The sequence below is a fragment of the Coturnix japonica genome, chromosome 8, assembly GCF_001577835.2.
Source record: "Coturnix japonica isolate 7356 chromosome 8, Coturnix japonica 2.1, whole genome shotgun sequence".
Lineage (NCBI taxonomy): Eukaryota > Metazoa > Chordata > Aves > Galliformes > Phasianidae > Coturnix > Coturnix japonica.
Window position 1 is genome coordinate 19028863 of NC_029523.1, and position 17436 is coordinate 19046298.

Here is a 17436-nt window from a genome sequence, read left to right on the forward strand (position 1 = left end):
CTCTGCCCAAAAAGTGACTCACTAAACAATCAGCATGAGATGATGTAAGGCACCCAACTGCTCTCAGTAACGGGCGCAGATGTGTACGACCAGCTATGCCTCTCAGTTTTCCCAAGCTGTAGAGCAAAGATAAGCCTGAATAGCTTCATTCTGGAGTAAGATATCACACAGGCAATGGCGAAGACAGAAGTCAACTCTGCTGCTTGGAAAAATGATATTCCCCAAAGGAAACTCCAAGAATCTTCTTCTTTTAAGCAGGTGAGTTAGTAGGAAGCACCACGGCAATTAACTCCTGTTAGGTTTCATAATGAGATACAGAACTGTTCAGAGCAATGCAGAAATAGCATTTGCTGGGATAAGAACAGGCTCTGATTACAAACAAGGATGGCTTCTTCTATGTTTTACTTTGCATAAGCACACACCTTTTCAGAACGTGAAGTCAAACCTTCCCCTCTCCAACTATTTGCACACTATCTGGAAGCCTCCAGATAAATGTGAGCCTTTTAAAGCAGGCCCTCCCATCTCAAGCAAAGTATCGTTTTACTTTATATTAATGATGCTATTTTTTGCATTCGTGTATTTAATTGAAAGCTGATGAGTGATATTCTTTAACAGTTAGAGCCATCAAAATGAAAACCATGCACAAGGAATGTAAAAGCAAACCTGAAAATGCAATTGGAAGTTTAGAAATTAAAAATGCTTACAGCAGTTATTAAGGGAAAAGGCTGGTAGAGAAATCTAAGCATAACAGAAATGGAATACGTGCATTTTATGTCACGCTCTGTACAGGAGCTGAGACTCTGTTTCAAGCCTTTTTTCCAGGATCACCAGGATTGGAAGCGATGGAACTTATATTTATTTCCTCCTCTACCCTAAGCTCAGTCTGCACAAACTTCCTTTAGGCAATAAAGAAACTCTCATCCTCCAGCACTTGTATTTTGGAAACTGGACTTCCAGCAAACCTCCAATTAGTCATGAAGCTGCAGCTGCTGCAGTGCTGTGCTGTTGATGACACGTCCTGGTACAACTACTCCCATTTTTTAAGATGGTGTAAGAGCAGAATTTTTCTTTGATAAGCTTCTGGAGTCAGCTCAGATAAGCTGAAGGACAATACTGACAATGCTATTAAAATCTGCATCTGTTCTCCCACTGGAAAACCAGTCAGGCATAGACATGCAGCGTTCACCTACATCTGGCTACTGTATACCACAAACCCAACTTGAGAAGCCACATTCAGTTTCCACAATAACATTGATAATGATACAGTACTACTCCTATCCAAGTAAACACTGCCCTTCAGATCTGAATCCTGTGTTTTTCAAGTTACAATTACAGTATCACTCCCCTAAAACAAGGGTTGTCAAACTGTATATGAGAAGAAAATAGAAACTATAATGAATAAATACATGTTCTGTCTTGGATACTTGTCTCACTCACACAAGGGCAGAGCTGCTTTAGTAAAAGAGAGGAACCTAAGCAGTCTGTAGATAATCCTTTCCCCTTCTCTATCTTCATTATTAAGAGACGTTGTAATGAGAAAATTGATACAGGTGGTTTAAGCTGTAACAGGAGACAAGGAAAAGTAATATTCTTGGAAAAGTTGGTTGAGTCAAGTTATGAACACAGCCAGCCATACTTGGCCCAACAGCCTTCACAAGGCAGCTCTTACACAGCCTCAGGTCCCTTATTCTATTACCTGCCCATAAGCAGAGCCCGTTCTACACTAGGAAGCCAACTTTAAACTTGTGGTTTTCTTCATAATCCACACGAGTGAAACTAACCTCTAATTCGTAGTTGAGCCAAATATCTTTGCTGACATCTGTATCTGAAATCCCAGCACAACACTTGCACTGATTTTCATCCAGCCGGGATAAAATGTATTCAGTGATCACACATTTGATCATCAACACAACTGATAATATATCCCAGATCTACAGAGGAAAAGGCACAGTTCAGTCCTACTAATTGGAAGTGAGGTAACGCATAGGTACTTATGGTTTTGGTACCTTGCTAACTTCGCAGTCAGTTCTCTGTTCAAAAGCCTGCACCTCTGGCAGTAAATACCTTTCGCAGATCTGAAGAGATGTCACCAAAAACCTAAACTCAATCCAATAACCTATTGTCTTGTCTTTTCAGACACGTCCTGTAGCAGGAACAAACATGAACGAACCACAGACACAGTCAGTGCATGGTGCTGTTATGGCTATTTTATAGTAATCCTGACAAAAGTTCAGAAGCTACATCAGCTATTTGCAATTTATGGTTCCAGTTTTCTTAGTAGACACTGAAAATTTAGTTGCACCTGGCATTATTTGCTACCTACAGCTACTACGGTATAACAGTGATACAATTTATTATGCCAAAAGACAAGCAAGCAGAAGAAGAAAGTATCAAGTACTTCAAAGGAAACAGCAGCCACCCTGCTGGCTGTCACTTGCTTTTGCTACTATATTAGCTGTACTGCGCTAAGGAGTGTTTTGTAAGGCTGGGAGGACTGCATCTGCAGTCCCACTTGTGTGTCTAAGATGAACTGGAAGCTAGAAATCTGTAGAGGCCTTGGCTGTTACTTTTAGAGGCTTTTTATTCTCTACTTTCATTGCTTCTTTTTCATAGTAGCTCATACAGTGCTCTGTTTTGGACTTGTGATGAAAAATAGTGCTGATAACACCCTTCTGTGCTAGTTGTTGCTGAGCAGCACTTCAACAGCATCAAGGTCTTTCCTGTTTCTCACGCTGCCCTCCTAGCTATGAGGCTGGGATGCACAAGAAGCCGGGACGGGGCACAGCCCAGACAGTTGGCCAAGCAGATATTCCATGCCACGTGACACTGTACTCAGCAATAAAGGCTGGGAGGACATTCAGAGTTACTGCATTTGCCTTCCTCGGTAAGGGTTATTTGCAATGGAGCCCTGCCTTCCTGGAAATGGCTGTCCATCTGCCTGCCAATGGGAAACAGTGAATGAGTCGCTACCTGATGACCAACAGGGACAGAACTGGAAACTCCCCAGGGAAGTGGTCACAGCCCCAAGACTGGCAGTGTTCAAGAAGCACTTGGACAATGTTCCCAGATACGTTGTTTAACTCTCAGTTTTCCCTCTGTGGAGTTTGGAGTTGGACTCAATAATCCTTATGGGTCTTTTTCAACTCACGGTATCTTCTGATTTTGTGAGTCCCCTATTTTGCTCTGCTAGCATGCACAGCTTTTGGAGGGAGAGAGAAAACAGCTGTATGATGCTCTACTGCCAGCCAGAGTCAATCCAAAACATCCCTTTTTGTCACCCAACACGGGGCTCAAAGGGTTCCATATAACAATAAATTTGATTGGAGAGTGCTAGACTGAAATCACAGATGTTATATCTACTTAGCTATTAATTGGCAGGCTCCTGCACTTACTGCAGGGCTTGCTTACCTTACAGTATACTGGACTGCAGTCCTTGTTAGTGGCTGCTTATTGTTCCTCCTATAGTTTTTACCATTTTACTCTACTGTGCCTGGGAACATTTTCATATCAGCAATGGCCGTGCACCTGGGCTGACAGATGGCCAGGGCACTGCTGCTGTTCAGGGCAGGCTGGAATGCCAATGGAAACTCAAGTCAAAAGGACTGCGGCTGTAGACAAGGCCGAGCAGGAAAACGTACACCTCAAAACATCCTTGTGGATAAAGCAATGCTGAAACACCTCAAAGGAACTGTGGGTAAACCCACAAAACACAAAATCTGTGGCACATGGTGAAGCTGCAGAGGAGCAGCTCCACCCCTAAGGGAGCATGGCACACGCAGAAGCCCACTCTGGAAGAGTCCATGGCAATGATAAAACCTAAGGCTGAGGGAATAGTATCTGCATAAATCAAAGGATGGAAAGGCCAACAGTTAACAGGGATGCATTAGATACTGTGAGACCTAAGGGTGACATACACATTATGGAATAAGAGGTGGAGATCCCTCCTTGGTGGAGCTTTCCCCTGTGAACCTGGAATCTTCTAATATGGGCAAGCAATCTTCTTCCCTTTCTTTATAGCACCTTTCTATCATGCTGATCCTTCTGATCCAACACCAAGCTGGGAGGGAGTGTTGATCTGCCAGAGGGGAGAAAGGCACAGCATAGGAACCTGGATAGATGGACCAAGGTAAACTGTATGAGTTTCGATAGGGCCAAGTGTCGGGTCCTGCATTTTGGTCAGGTTAGGCTGTAGATTAACTCAATCTTTAGGGTCTTTTCCAATCTGAGTGGTTCTATGATTCTGTCGTTACACCTCTGGTGAAACACCTTTTCCCATCAGATCAATCTGTCCAATTACTATATCCTGCTACTAGGTTAGGGTGCACAGTAAGCTGGGATGGAGCACAGCTGTGACAGGTTATCCCAGCAGTCCCAAGGAAGGTTCTCCATGCCCTACGGCATCATGCTTAGTAATAGAAGCTGGGCAGGGGCATTCAGAGCTGTCATTTGTCTTCCCAAGAAACTGCTAAATGTGACAAATGCTTTCCTAGAAATGCCCACATATCTGCCTACCAGTAGGCAACTGTGAATTAATTCCTGATTTTGCTTTGCTTGCACACAGCTTTTGTATTAGCTATTAAGCTGTCTTTATCTCTACCCAGGAGTTTTCCCACTTTTACCCTTCTGATTCTCTCTCCATCTCGTGTGAGGGGAGCAGCTACATAGCACTGAGCTGCCTGCTGGAGCCAACAGCACACATTTGCTGCCTGACCCCACATTTGCTGGAGCTGGAGAAAACTCCTGTGCAGGAGAAGTATCGACTTGATTATATTTAAACTTCTGAGCAAGCCTCTGAGCAACCATGCTTCAGGACTTGCTCTGAGCACCTATTCACACCTCCAACATCTGATGGAAAGCAGGAGCAAGCTGATAAGCTGCTGCAGGTGCACTGAGGTCTGACCGGAACAACTCCACTCTGCCTGCTATCACGGGGTTTAATTTCTGCATTATTATTGTGCAACACTAAGGTGGGTACTCAGACAGCCTGCCAAGATAAATTAAAGGCCTACTGGCTCTTAACAAGAAACAGTATCCCCATCCTTGACTTAGAGGTTACAGGTGACACCGCACATTAGGCTCACCTTGCTTTTGTCTTCTGCCTGCAGCTGAGATACTCAAACGTAATCACGAGCAGTCATGCATGATTTGAGACATTTGGCTCCTGGCATCAGTAAATGCCCAGTATTGCAGCATAAAGACCAGCTGGGGAACTCTTCATGCAAGTTCTGTGAACAAAAGAACGCGCTGCCTTCCTTCGACAGCAGGTAATTCACTGCATATTGTTAGTTTGTGTGCTGTTGAGAAAATATATTGCTGCCGTTCAGCTGCTCAGGAGCCCCAGTCACTGCGCAGGGGAATTCTATACTGAAAACCTTCCCCAATTTTTCTTGGAGGTGGGCCAGATGGAGCTGTGGTTGTTACTGGGTGCAAATGCAGTGACTTTATCCCAAGGTATGCAGCGTCTGAGCCCTCCAAATAAATTCCTCCACACTCCCCTTAGAGATGACCTATCAGCCCAGACCAGAGAACGCTTTCCCACCTCACCTCTGGAGGAGGCCACACTCTCCTTCCTTCTCTTTGCAATTTAAAAGTTACACTTGTACCAAATCAGTACATACACACGGGGACCATCCCAAGCATCATTTCCAGCTCTGACTTTTCTCATTTAAAAGCACAGAGTAACTGAACACTTCAGGGGATCTGCACATAACACTACATCCTTTCACAAGCCACTGTTTGGAACATGCAGAGTCTCCATCCCCAACAACAATGCAAATATTGGCATTATTCATGACAGAAGCACCGTTTCTGCCTTTCACCTTCCCCAGACTGCATGGCAGCTTCCATAGGAATACTGACAAGTGTTTGCTGTCCAGTTCAGTCACATCAGCCCCTTACAGCAGCCTCCTCACAACACATTTCCCCCCCACCCCCTTACCCCCTTCTTTAATTTAAACACCCCAACACCAATTGTTGGAAGTCACCTACAACTGAACTCTATTTTTTTCCTTCTAGAAACAGATACTAACTGCGCAAACAGTTACAAAAAAAAACCCAAGATAGCCTTTGAAATTCATAGGAGCGAGCAAAAGGATTTGAGTGAACTTCACGCTTTCAGGAGAAGCATCTAAAAATAGGTAGTGTCAGCTATGCAAGAATTTAATGAGCAGTGGCCAGCACGGAGAGATCTGTCCAATTTTTAAAGCGTCAGAGTTAGCAGAGGAAATGACTGCAGGTCCCGAGATCCAAAAACTAAAGCTGATCCTCCCCCTTCTGATTCAAGTACCCACATACCTATGGAGAGAAAGAGCTCCCTGGGCTGAAGCAGGCTGAATCCATTGGAGATACACGCCACAATTCAAGCACGGGTTATAAAGTATGTTTTGAAGCTCTGACGGTGCACGCTATGCAGATCGTTCCACTTTACAAGCGCTCATTTGGGATTTCTGATGCCCGTTTTGCTGTACATTCTTAACATACAGATGAGAGAGCTAAGAACACAGAGACTCTTCAGTTCCCTTCCTGCTCGTAGCCACTCTTTGAGGCACAGAGATGGTCCCCCTCAGCACCCACATATGTGTATTTTAATTCATTACCAAAGGCAGAATCAGACCGTTCTGCTTGCACTTGTAAAGGAAACTTTCCACCCCAACTAAAAACTGCAGGCAAGAAGAAGACGGTGCATTATACGATGCATTTCTATGCGTTCAGTGCTGGCAAGCAATGAAAAAAAGTTGCGCTGAAGCCCTTCTGAATGAGGCTATAAAGTGCTGTGAAAATAACGTTGCCTCAAGGAAAGTCTTCCAACCTATTTGCAAACCATCCCAGCCACAAGAACAGAACCCAGAAACAACACGCACTTAATCTGGCCGTGCTGGAGAGAGAAAAAAGGTCTCTAAAAACGTAAAAAGCTATTAAACTGAAAGTGAACGGAGCTTGGTAAATCACCCCCATCAAAGCGTTACGGGCACATAAAGGCACACAGGTGAAGAGGCTAATAAAAGCGAATGAACACAGCTCAGATATATGGTTTACAATAAAAGCTGGTTTTCCTGACAAAAAGAGCTGAACGCAGCTCTCCCACCACCCCATACACAGCACCCACACCCCAACCCCAGCACTGGGGCACCCATAGACAGCGGGCTCTCATCACCATGAAGTTCCAAACCACTTCTTAACCCCAATCTACATCCAACCCTCCCGCTCCCTGTATGTACCCAGAGCTGGGAGGCGGCACCCGCTGCTCAGCTCCGTACCTGGAGGGTCCATCTCAATGTAAAAGATGAGCTCAGTGGAATAGGGCATCATCACCTCCCTCCAGTCCGTGTCATCGCGGTCCATATCCCACACCGTGTTGTACATCACGGAGGGCGGGCGGCAGCGGGGTTTTCTTTGCAGTTAATTAATTAAAAATAATAATAAAAGGTTCGGGTAATAACCCACCTGCTCTAAAATAACGCTTCGGCTATTAAAAAAAAAAAAAGCTAAAAATATATATATATAATAAATCGCTAAATTAAAGTTAATTAAAAAAAAAAGGGCTGCCCTGCAGGTCCTCAGGTAGCGATATGGATAGATAGATGTAATGTATATAATATATATAATATATTTACATATATATATATAAAGCGCTTCTCGCTGCTTGTTTAAAAAGACACCTTTCCACAGAAAAGCCACTTTGCTGAATTCTCTCTCAAAATCGCCATTTTCGGGGTATATTTTAAAAACACCTGGCGGACAGCAAAGACAAAAACCCCTCACAAAAGGGGGGGGGCAAAGAGCTGCCGGATGGAGCCCGGAGCCGCAGCCTGAGGAGAAAGGAGGGGGCAGCGGGAACAATACCGGCAGCCCCGAGCTCAGCGCTGGGCGTGGAGCCTGTGGCGGTGCCCGGTGCGCAGCCCGGCCTGGCTCAGCCGGCGGCTGGTTGAGGCTGTTGCTGCTGCCGCTGCTGGCGGCCCGTCGCTCTGCGCGCCGCCGCCGGCCCCGCTCGGTTTCATTTTAAGAGGCTCTGAGGGGCCCGACCGTCGCCAACCGGCTCCTGCCGAGCGCGAGGCCACGCCCCCACCACACGGCGCCGCGCGGGTGGGGCGAGGGGAGGCTTTATAAGGGCGGCGGGGAGCGGGTGGTACCACAGCACAGCGGAGGGGGGGAGCAAGCCGAAAGAAACAGCAAGCGGCCGTCTTTACTCCGTCACAACGCAGCTTTCCAATGAACGTTTAAAAGATATCTTCGCTTTATGATATTTTTTACCGGCTCCCCTTTGCTTTTTTCAGCTCTCTTCTCACAGCGGTTCCCCCTCTTCTGAGGGGATGAGGGCGAGTGGTGCATCCCGCGCCTGGCCTGTCGCCAAGGGGCTGCCTGCACTGCGCATGCGCGGTGGGCGGGGGGAGCGCAGCCCAGTTACCGGAGTTGCTGCCTTTGTCTGAGAGAGCAGCGAGCGCAGGGATTGGTGGAGATCTCCGAGTGGTTCGACCAATCAGATGGAGGAAAAGCCGGCCGGCTCGATGGTGATTGGCCGGCAGCCCCGGTTACTAAGCGGGACAAAGGGAGGCGAGCGCAGAGGGGGAGCGGGGCTCAGGGGGTGCGGGTGTGTGCGGTGCAGTGCTCGCTTTGGGGTATGAGACCCGGCAGCCGGTTGGGGGGCCGGTGTGGGACCGAGCAGTGCATGGGGGTCCGTGAGGTACCCACAGTGCCCCCCATGCACCAGAAACACCGGGCACAGCGCTACAGGGGGCACGAAGGCGGCCACCACCAAACCTTGACAAGTAGCTCTTGGGGATGAAGGAGAATGAGGCTTAAACCTGTCCCCCCCCTTCCCTGCACCTCGTCCCACCCACATCAGACCCAATTACTTGGCTTTTATGCTGCCAAAGTGGATTTCATTTCTTGCCGTTTCCCATGATGGTTTTGCCTTCGTTTTCATGATGGTTACGGCTTATTGATGTTTTCACTTTAGTGATTTAAAGCAGAATGCGTTTTGTTATTAGCGCTGGTTTCTCTCGTTGCTGCTTTAATCAAAGACGCAATTTAAGGCGTAGGGTTGCGTGTAATGGTAAGCAGTAGGATAATGCCTTGAGAGAACGGAATATTAATGTGTTTTTATTCCTCAAAACTGAGCTTATGATATATCCAGGATTGCTTGGCACCAAATGCAGACACACGGGGCTCTCCCTTTTCCCGCACTGGGGCTGTGTGTGTGCTGGGACAGAGGGACACACATGTGTCACATCACAACAGTGATCACAGCCTTTGGAGTGAGTGAGCAAGATAAAGGGAGTTCTGAGCACACAGAGGTGCTCTGGCTGAACAATAGGTCACCCCACACCTGGAAAAGCTGTGTCCAAAGACCAAAATAACACGATACCTGTCTTTTCCAAGAGGTCTGCATTGCAAAGCAAGACTGAAAGCAAGATCTGAGCACTACGCACTGTCCCTCCAACGTATCTCCCATCCCAGTGACAATGGCTCCCTTCCAGTGGACCTTAGCTTGCATTTCAAGTCAAGGTTAAAGAGGGACTGAGCCCACGGTGCTGCCAGCCCAACTCTCTCAAAGATGAGAGACTTTGGGGTGGGCTGAGTACTCCTGAGAGCTGAACACAATTGCCACTATTAGCAGAAGCTCAGACCCTGCTATGGGTTTGCAGGCACAAAGCAGAGCCTTCACCATACTCCATTCCATTACCAGACTAACACTATGCAAGCACTGGGATCTGCGAGCTACTGAACTGATGGCTGCATCCCACACAGGATGGAGCAGACTTTGTCTTCCCCTGCAATTACACAGACCCAGCCCCCGAAATACCACAGAGATTGCAAAGCATTTGCCACCAGATTAAAGGTATTAACCCCTGTGCTGTGCTGGGGTGACGGGGCCAAGCGACAGCAGGTTCCCTCCCCACGTTCCCTTGCTTCTAACAGGGACTTCGCCTCCTCCTCGATGATTTAAAGCCTTGGTTTGTGCCGTTGTAGGCTGCAGAAGTGTTGCCTTGCTCCACCCCAGCTGTGGCCACATTTCTGTGGTGAGGAAAAGCTCGGCAAGCATCCCCAAGTAGGGTGCTTTGGTTTGAAAATTATATATCGCATGAAAAACCTGTATTAAAGAATAATATGCGGTCTACAAAAGCATCTAAATGAAACACTTCTATGTTAGGAAGTGTCTTATTTACAGCTGGCTGGGCAGCCTACATCCCCTTCCTTGTGCTGGGCACGCTGCAATGAAAGGGGCCAAAAAATGGGCTCACGTACACAGGGGTTGCGGCACAATGCATGCACAGAGCTGGACTTGCAAGAAATCATACATTAGGCGTTTCCTAACTTAAAAGCACTTGGCTTTGCATTGTAAACAACATTCTTTTAACGTTAATAAAGTAAAATAAAAAGAGCATAAGGCCTTTCAAATCAATTAGTGCAATGTAGGTTAGAAGAGGGGTGCCCAGGATGGGGGCACGAGGGGTGGGCAGGGGGTGAGGGAAAGGACACGGCGCGTCGGAGCGCTGCTTTGGCAGGCAGTGCCGGGCCAGCTCTTCAGAAAGTTCACGTTCAGTTATTGTGTTGACAGGCTGCCAAAGTTTTCCTGAGGAATGCAGGCAGCAGAAGGGAAATGGCCATTTTCAAACTCTTTTTTAATAACTCAGCCAAACCAGAGTTGGAATTTCATGGGAAAAGCGAAAGGTACATCTCTAGCCTCAGGGTATCATTGCGGCCACATTTCAGAGGAGAGGAGGTGTCCGAACATCTCTGGAGCAGCACAAGCTCATGTGCTCATAGCCACCCCAAGCATCCCCTCTGCAAGAGAATGCTCCCCCCTGCTCCCCCAGAACACCAACACTAACACACAGCTCTTACATAAACCAAACCACTGCAGCACCAAAGCAGAATGCAAATCCTGTTTAAAAGGATTGCAACTTGGACGCTTGGCTTGTCCCCATCCCGGTGCCAGCCTGCAGCCACACATGATGCTCTGAGACCCACAGCCCTGCAGTGGGAAGCTTTCTCCCCACACACTGCCATCACTTGGGGTCTGCACAGAGGCAGGGCTGCCCACACCCTGCTCTATGACACTGCAGGGCTGTGAAGCTGCCATTTGCCTTCTGTCTCCCCCTGTGCTAATTCCTCTTGTCATTTCACCAGCAACAAACAGAGTTAAACGGAGCAATCCATTACAGGAAACCCCTGGCAGCCTGACTGTGAAGGGTTTCAGCCCATTCCCATTTACACTGGCTTGAAAAAAGGTTTTGCCTCAGGTAGCTCCAGTTACAGAAGGATCAGACCACACTCTGGTCCCTTTGTACACTTCGCATCTCTGTCACCATGCCAGGGCCTGGCTTGAAAATGGTGAGCAAAATGGAAGGAGGCTTGTAACAAGTTCAGAGAAATCAGGGAGAAAAGAGCCACCCTCTCGCAGTCCTGCAACCAGGACGTTTTTGAAACATAACACTGTATAGGAATTTAAAATATTTTTCACGTCCTTTATTCATTACTTTAATGCGCTGGCATTGCTCCCTCTGAGTTTTATTTATTTCTTTATTTTTGCAAGGAATGTACAATAACCACTCTGTAAATTCCTCAGGTCTGATTTTAAGAGGAACTGTAGAACTTTATTCATGGAGGAGAGAAATAATCCCAATCCCTTCCTGCCGTAACTCCTTTTAATAAACAGAGCAGCACGTCGTTTAATCACAGTGGGAGCGTTAGAGAGAAGAATGCGACGGCAAATCTGGGGACACAGAGATGTCCCTGTACTGCTGCCACCCCTGAGGGTCCCCATGTTTGGAGATGGTGCAGCACAGCACCTCTCACTGCTGATGGATAGACCCAGGGCAGGGACTCCTGGGGGTGTGAGAAGCCGTCCATCTGGCCATCAATCCAGGCCAGGAATTCAGTGCAGGCGGCTTGTTGGCTGCTGCTTTCCTTGCAGTTACATGCATGCAATCCATCGTGTGCTGCTCCTCGCTCTGTGCACTTTCCCTGTCACTTTTCCCAAATGGAAACATGGCTCTGTTTGCTTTGGAGATCATTTTCCCTGGCTTTCTCTGTTTAGCAGTAAATAAGTGCAAGGAAGAATGGCCTCTGAATGCCAAGCAGAGAAGTAAAATGAACAGTCCTACGTAGGGTTAGTGCTTATAAACTAGTGCATGGATGTGATGCCTTCATTGGGCAGCCAGAGATTGGGACACCATAATTTGGTTGAATAATTCTGAGTTCCCAAGAGAAGAGCATCAGTTCAGGCTGGATATTAGGAAAAATTTCTTCTCAGAAAGAGCAGTGATGCTCTAGCACAGCTGCCCATGGAGGTGGTGGGGTCACCATCCCTGAAGGTGTTAGGAACCATGGGGATGTGGCACTGAGGGATGTGATGAGTGGGCATGGTGGGGTGGTGTTGGACTGGGTGATCTCAGAAGACCTTTCTAGCCTCAGCGATTCTGTGATTCTAATTTCTTGGAGGTTAGGTGGGAGAAAATAAAGAAACCGATACTGATGGATGGCCCCAACATGTCTTGTGTTGGAAAGGACCTGAAAGCCCACCCAGTTCCAACCTCTACTACCATGGGCAGGGACACGTCCCACCAGATCAGCTTCCTATCCAGCCTATTCAGCATCTCCAGGGATGGGGAATATCCCTTCAGCAAGGGCTGTTTCCTTATCAAGTGCTGCCTTCAGTCCCCAGCCATTTGGGAGAAAGCTCTTCATAAAAGGAGGGGGAAGATTAATATTATTTTTCAACAGTATAATGGGAGGTTTCCACTCCCAAAGTGCTTCAGAACCATTTTTGCACAAAGCCAGACAAATTCCATCCCCAGAGGAGTGAAGAAAAGAAAAACATATTAGACAGAGTTATGAGTGCCTAAATGAAGGGCTGGTGGGAATGGAAACTTCCACATTACTGTCACCGTGGGCACCCTGTGGGGTGATGCTCTGGGGGTGGGAAGGCTGTTGGGGTCTCAGCAGTGTCTGCAGCCCCAAGATTCATATGCACTGATGACATGGGACTCTTGGTGCTTTCCAGTAGGGTAGGGAGAAAATCCTTTTGATAAGGGACAGGTAAATGCAAAATATGATCCCAAGGGCTCAGAGGAACTCTTCTTTGAGCCAGCTCTTGGCATCTCCAAGTGCTTGGGGTTACCCATCCAGGAAAAGGGATGGAGCAGGCATGGTCCTCACCTACTGCTGCCCTTAAAGGATAGATTGGGTAGCACCTCAGCAGGGCACTGATCTCACATCCGAGTAAGAAGAAATCCCCCCCAGTCCCTCTGATGGAGATTGCAACCTATGGAAGCAACGATGGGAGAAAGAAGCTGCCCAAATAACTCATTCATTGTTACAATGAATGAGATGGTGAATGGTGATGTGGGGATAGCACAGAGCAACCTGAGCTTGTGATTGTCCAAGAATTTGGACCAAAGAGATTTAGAGCTGCCTGCGAGCATCCCTGCTCAGCCCCACACTAGCAGCAGGGACAGGGAGCCCTTCATTTCAACCAACGTGGCAGCAATCCCATAGGATAAGTATTCATAACTCCCTTGGCTAGGGCAGCCTGCATTTCCCATAGCTACTGCTTCCCAGAAGCCAGAGGACATCTCAGCCCTGGCTCTGCTGCCTCGGCTCATGCTTCCTTTCCATCCCAGCCTGCAGACCTGGCACAGAATTACTGCCTGCTTTGCATCGTGCTGGGCTCCTGCCACCCTGCCAGCCCCCATGCTTGTCCCTGGCAGCAGCCCCTTGCTGCCCCCGCTGTCCCATGCCGGCTGCAAATGTTTTCTGTTCCTACAGAAATCCAGCTGAATATAAGACCGCCTTCGCTTGCCAAAGAGACAGAGCTTTTCTCTTGCTTTTTAGTTGAGAGCAGCAGTGATTTTTGCTCAGCAAAGTCCAGATGAGAGGACCTCAGTGTCTTGTGGCAGAGACACTCTGCAAGTGACCCATGGCCACCCCCCGTCCTTGCCTTTTGCAGGTCACAGCTGGTGTCACTGTCCAACCTCACATTCTGAGAGAGGCCTATCAAAGCGTGCAGTGGCAAAGCTGTGTCAAGCCCCTTCCTAAGAGCAGGGGTGGATTCATGCCTCCAGCACTGACCTACATGTGTTAGGGCTGTGAGGACCTCATCCATCCAGGGGCTGGGGACTGGTTGTCCCATCTGGCACCAGCTGAGCCCAGTGGAAATGCCACCAGCATGACAAGCCAGCAGCAATTCCAACCTGCAAATATGCTGACAGCAGAGAGCTATTCACCATCAGCGTCACTAAGTGTTCACCCACAAACATAAAGCAAAAGCATGGGAAAAAAGAGGGAAGTGCCCACTCCTACAGGAGTCCCCTGAGTGGGCATTGGGTGCTCAGGGAGCAATAGGCGGCACGAAGAGTTCAAGCCTTCCAGTTAAATACGGGAAGGAGTTAGCAAGTCTTTGTGGAGGCGGATTAGAGGCAGAGGTAAATGCTCCTGCTAAGTGTAATCTGCCTGGTTAAAAGCTCAGCTCAGCCACTATCCCAGCATCTTCTTTGCTTCTTATAGGAGACACAGCTTCGGACAGCATTTTTTGGTTCCTTTTATAGACCCCAGGCCTATTTATAGACCCCAGAGATGGGGCAGAGCTTCTCTTCCTCCCCCCCCTCCCCAATTTGGGTGCTGTTTGTGTTCCCCCCATGCAGTGCCCCCTTCTCTACAGGATGGGCTTAGTGCTGGTAGCATGGAGCTGGCACAGGTAGGAGCTCAGTCACCCTGGTTCCTCAGCAGAGGTTGTTACCACTCATTCCTCATCCCTTATCCTGAAGCCACCGGCCACCGGCCCTGTGCTGGCCTCAGCTCACCCAGCTGAGACCAGCTGCTGAGATAACCCGTCTGCATCCTGCGGGTGCAGCAGAAGGGGGATTATGGCTCATGGGTCAGGGTGAAGGCAGGTGAAGTCAGGTGAAGGCAGCTCCTGGTGATATGAAATGGGTTGGTGACAAGAACAGGGCACTCTACCACCCCACATGCCAGGGAGCAGCCATATCCATGCCCCCCGATCAGTGAGAGAATGTATGAGAGGATGGGGGCTATGCTGGGTGTGATACATACAGGAATCCCACATACAAATAGCAAAATACACAACTATAGAAACATTTCACCTCTGCTCTTTCTAAAAGCCCTGTTCCCAAAAGGGTTAGCAATGGGTGGGCACAAGAGGGAGGCAGCTCTGCTTGGACCAACGTGCCCCATGGCAGCAGCACCCTCAGTACCCTGTCCTCCCTATCTCCACAGGTTGTATACCCCTGGGTTTTAAGTCTGGAGAAGGGGGCTGAGGTGGGCAGCACCGTGAGGATGTCATGAGTCCAGACCGATCTAGAGACCAGAGGATGAGAAGAAATGGAGGAGAGCCTGAAGCCTCTCTGTCTCCATCCTCATCCTCAACCCCATTCTCACCCCTAGCCTGAACACCATCTTCAACCCCATCCCCGTCCCCATCCCTCTGTCTCCATCCTCATCCTCAACCCCATTCTCACCCCTAGCCTGAACACCATCTTCAGCCCCATCCCCGTCCCCATCCCTATCTCCTGGGCTTGCAGGAATACTCAGGGCACCGTGCCCTCTCTGTGGCCAGGACACATCAGTCCGCTTGGGCAGGCACGAGGGCTAGGTGGCTCCAGGAGCTTGTTAACCTTAATCCTCCCCTGGATTAATACCGAGGGGAGCTGGGGACAGTGGTTAAACCCACAGGAGTGCAGCACAGGAGCACAGCGCTGGGGTGAGGAGGGGACAGAGGGCATGGGAGAAGGGCAAGGAGAGGAGCAGGTGGTCCCATAGCCTAATCAGACGTGGCCGTGGATTTTGTAGGCATGATGCTGGGCCCAAAGGGACAAGCAATATGATGGCTGGGGCATCATGAGTGACAGAGTGGTGCTGCAGGGTCTGTCTTCATGGCTTGAAACCCTGAGATCAGTCTGGAGGTGTGGGGCTGTGAGCCCAGGATGGAAATCTCCTGCTGTTGGAAGGATGCTCTTTTGGGAAATGCCTCTTCCTGGGGCTGAGCTTTCAGCTTGACTTGGAGGAGCAGCGCAGGGATGCTCAAAGCCTATAGATCTGCTGGGGTGCTGCGTTCCAGCTGAGAACCCACCAGCTCTTGGCATCAGCAGTCCATCCCTAGGTATACTAATGGGGCTTGCATGCCCTCGCTGAGGAAAAGCATTGTCATCTGTTTCCCTACTTCCCCATTAATCAGAGAGAAGTACTGACAATCCCATGTAGCCCCGACACCCATCTCTGGGCATCCCCAGACCCAGCAGAGTCACAGGTGTCCATGGATGAGGTTGGCATCCCACAGCAGCACAGGTACAGCTCCCCTCTGGGCATTCCCACTGTAGAGCCATTTCACCATGCTTGAATGTGTGGGGCTCAGCATCAGCCATAGAGGGACCAAATCCTCTGTGTATCCCAGGAAAATGCCATGGGATATTGTCACCCATCCCAGCATCACCAGTGTCACCTTGAACACAGCCCGGTGGCTGCCTCATTGGGCTATGGGGCCATGTGCCTGTCCCCTGCAGCTGTCCTAAGTGGCATCTTCACTAGATCTGATCCAGCCTTGCAAAGCCACAGCTCCTTCAATTCCCTTAGCACTCCAAATCTGCTACTGTGCATCTAAGCGGATTATTTTAAATACCCAATGATGGACTGCTCCTTTGTAATATAATCCAGACTCGTGTGTCCCATTCCCCTCCTATTTGCTGTGATTTAGCTGCAGCTGTGACAGCTAAAAACCTCCCCAGCTCCCCTTGCTCCCTAGGAAACATTCTTCATGCCAGCCCTGTCCCCAGATCCTGCTCTACTTTGTGCCGTGGGACCCTGGGGATGCTTCCATTGCCTCCTGTGTGCTCCTGTAATACATCCAGGGCCAGAATCAAACCTTTCACCCAGAGAAGACCTGTGCAGGAGCACTTTTTGGGTGGATTTTGCCTGCTTAAAATCATCAAGACTTAGCACATTCCAAACCCATATTTTAGGGATGGAGCAGGATGGGGTATCAGAGCCCCCCAGCTCCATGTGTGGAGATGGCAGAGATGCTGCTGCTTTTCCAAGCACTCCCCTTTGGGGCTTGTCTGATTAATAAGGGCTTGTTATTTCCAAACTGTTTGAAATCGTGTTTATTTTATCCGCCGCCGGATCCCTGTGACTCGGGGCTTCATCGTTAACTGCCAAAGATGAGTGACAGATCCCGCTAATTACGGCTAATGATGGCCTTAAAGGATTCTCCACACACACACGTGCATTTGTGTGCACACATGCCGAGGGCCATTTATAATTTAAAGTGGGGAGACTCATTAAAGTAAAGCATGCCCGGATTAATTGCCGAAAGGCAGCACTGAAGGGCCACGGGCAAGCAGGAGGTGCCCAGAAGGAATCCGGATAGCAAAACCCCTGATCCTGCATCCACCCTTCTTATAATAAAGGGACTCTTGAGCT

At 48.7% G+C, this 17436-nt stretch overlaps 1 protein-coding gene and 1 long non-coding RNA gene across 5 annotated transcripts in view; one reads left to right on the top strand and one right to left on the bottom strand.

The window, feature by feature from the left end:
- The window catches only part of LOC107317608 (phosphatidylinositol 3-kinase regulatory subunit gamma), a 56922-nt gene that overhangs the window by 23503 nt on the left and 15983 nt on the right, over window positions 1–17436 (bottom strand). Inside the window, exons 1-2 of one of the 3 annotated variants that reach the window (XM_015870499.2) lie at window positions 8251–8357; window positions 7257–7390 (exon numbers count right to left, since the gene is read on the bottom strand). The exons of the other annotated variants lie outside the window; for them this stretch is intronic. Coding sequence (XP_015725985.1) covers window positions 7257–7362 — 106 coding nt within the window. The 5' untranslated portion in view covers window positions 7363–7390; window positions 8251–8357. Of the gene's footprint in view, window positions 1–7256; window positions 7391–8250; window positions 8358–17436 lie in introns of those variants that run through there. 3 annotated transcript variants of the gene reach the window in all.
- LOC107317609 lies at window positions 48–7023 on the top strand. Of its 2 annotated transcripts, XR_004308140.1 has the most exons (3): window positions 48–258; window positions 5106–5264; window positions 6016–7023. It is a non-coding gene; the product is annotated as an uncharacterized LOC107317609 (long non-coding RNA). The 2 variants fall into 2 exon arrangements; XR_004308139.1 differs by having other exon boundaries at window positions 48–5264.